Below are 923 nucleotides of genomic sequence, written 5' to 3' on the forward strand. Positions count from 1 at the left end.
TAGAAATGTATAGGGATGTATAGGGGGATATAAGGGACATACAGAGGTATAGAGGGACATATAGAGACATATGGGGACAAGATGTAGAGAAACGTATAGGGACATGTGGAGGCGTTTAGGGCCATATAGGGCCATATAGTGCCATATAGCGCCATATAGTGCTATATAGTGCCATATAGTGCTATATAGTGCCATATGGCGCCATATAGTGCCATATACTGCCATATAGGGCCATATAGTGCCATATAGGGCCATATACTGCCATATAGGGCCATATAGTGCCATATAGGGCCATATAGTGCCATACAGGGCCATATAGGGCCATACAGTGCCATATAGGGCCATATAGTGCCATATAGGGCCATATAGTGCCATATAGCGCCATATAGTGCCATACAGTGCCATATAGTGCCGTATAGCGCCGTATAGGGCCATATAGTGCCATACAGTGCCATATAGGGCTATATAGTGCCGTATAGGGCCATATAGCGCCATATAGGGCCATATAGCGCCATACAGTGCCATATAGGGCTATATAATGCCATATAGGGCCATATAGGGCTATATAATTCCGTATAGGGCCATATAGCACCATACAGTGCCATATAGGGCTATATAGCGCCATATAGTGCCATATAGGGCTATATAGTGCCATATAGGGCCATATAGGGCCGTATAGGGCCCCACAGGCGCCCATAGGGTACCTTGTAGAGGCGCTGCTCCTCGGGCGGGCGCTTGAGGATGCCGTGGACGATGCGCTTGAGCTCCAGCACCGTGCTCGACTCCTTCGCCTCCGTGAAGATCGTCGTCTTGTGCCGCCGGATCATCAGGAACACGTCCTATAGGGGCAGGGGGGTATGGGGGCTATAGGGGGTGGCTGGGGAGCTCTAGAGGGGCTCTATGGGGTGTCTATGGGGCTCTAT

The 923-nt window shown here is 49.9% G+C and overlaps 1 protein-coding gene across 1 annotated transcript; it reads right to left on the reverse strand.

Moving 5' to 3' along the window:
• Window positions 1–704: 704 nt before the first annotated feature.
• On the reverse strand, window positions 705–839 carry LOC104403808 (transcription elongation factor B polypeptide 2; the record flags this gene model as incomplete). Its single annotated transcript, XM_010012058.1, has 1 exon — window positions 705–839. A coding segment is annotated over one exon (135 nt), but the record flags the coding sequence as incomplete, so codon positions are not given.
• Window positions 840–923: the final 84 nt, after the last annotated feature.

The sequence above is a fragment of the Nestor notabilis genome, unplaced genomic scaffold (genome assembly GCF_000696875.1).
Source record: "Nestor notabilis isolate BGI_N333 unplaced genomic scaffold, ASM69687v1 scaffold10503, whole genome shotgun sequence".
Lineage (NCBI taxonomy): Eukaryota > Metazoa > Chordata > Aves > Psittaciformes > Psittacidae > Nestor > Nestor notabilis.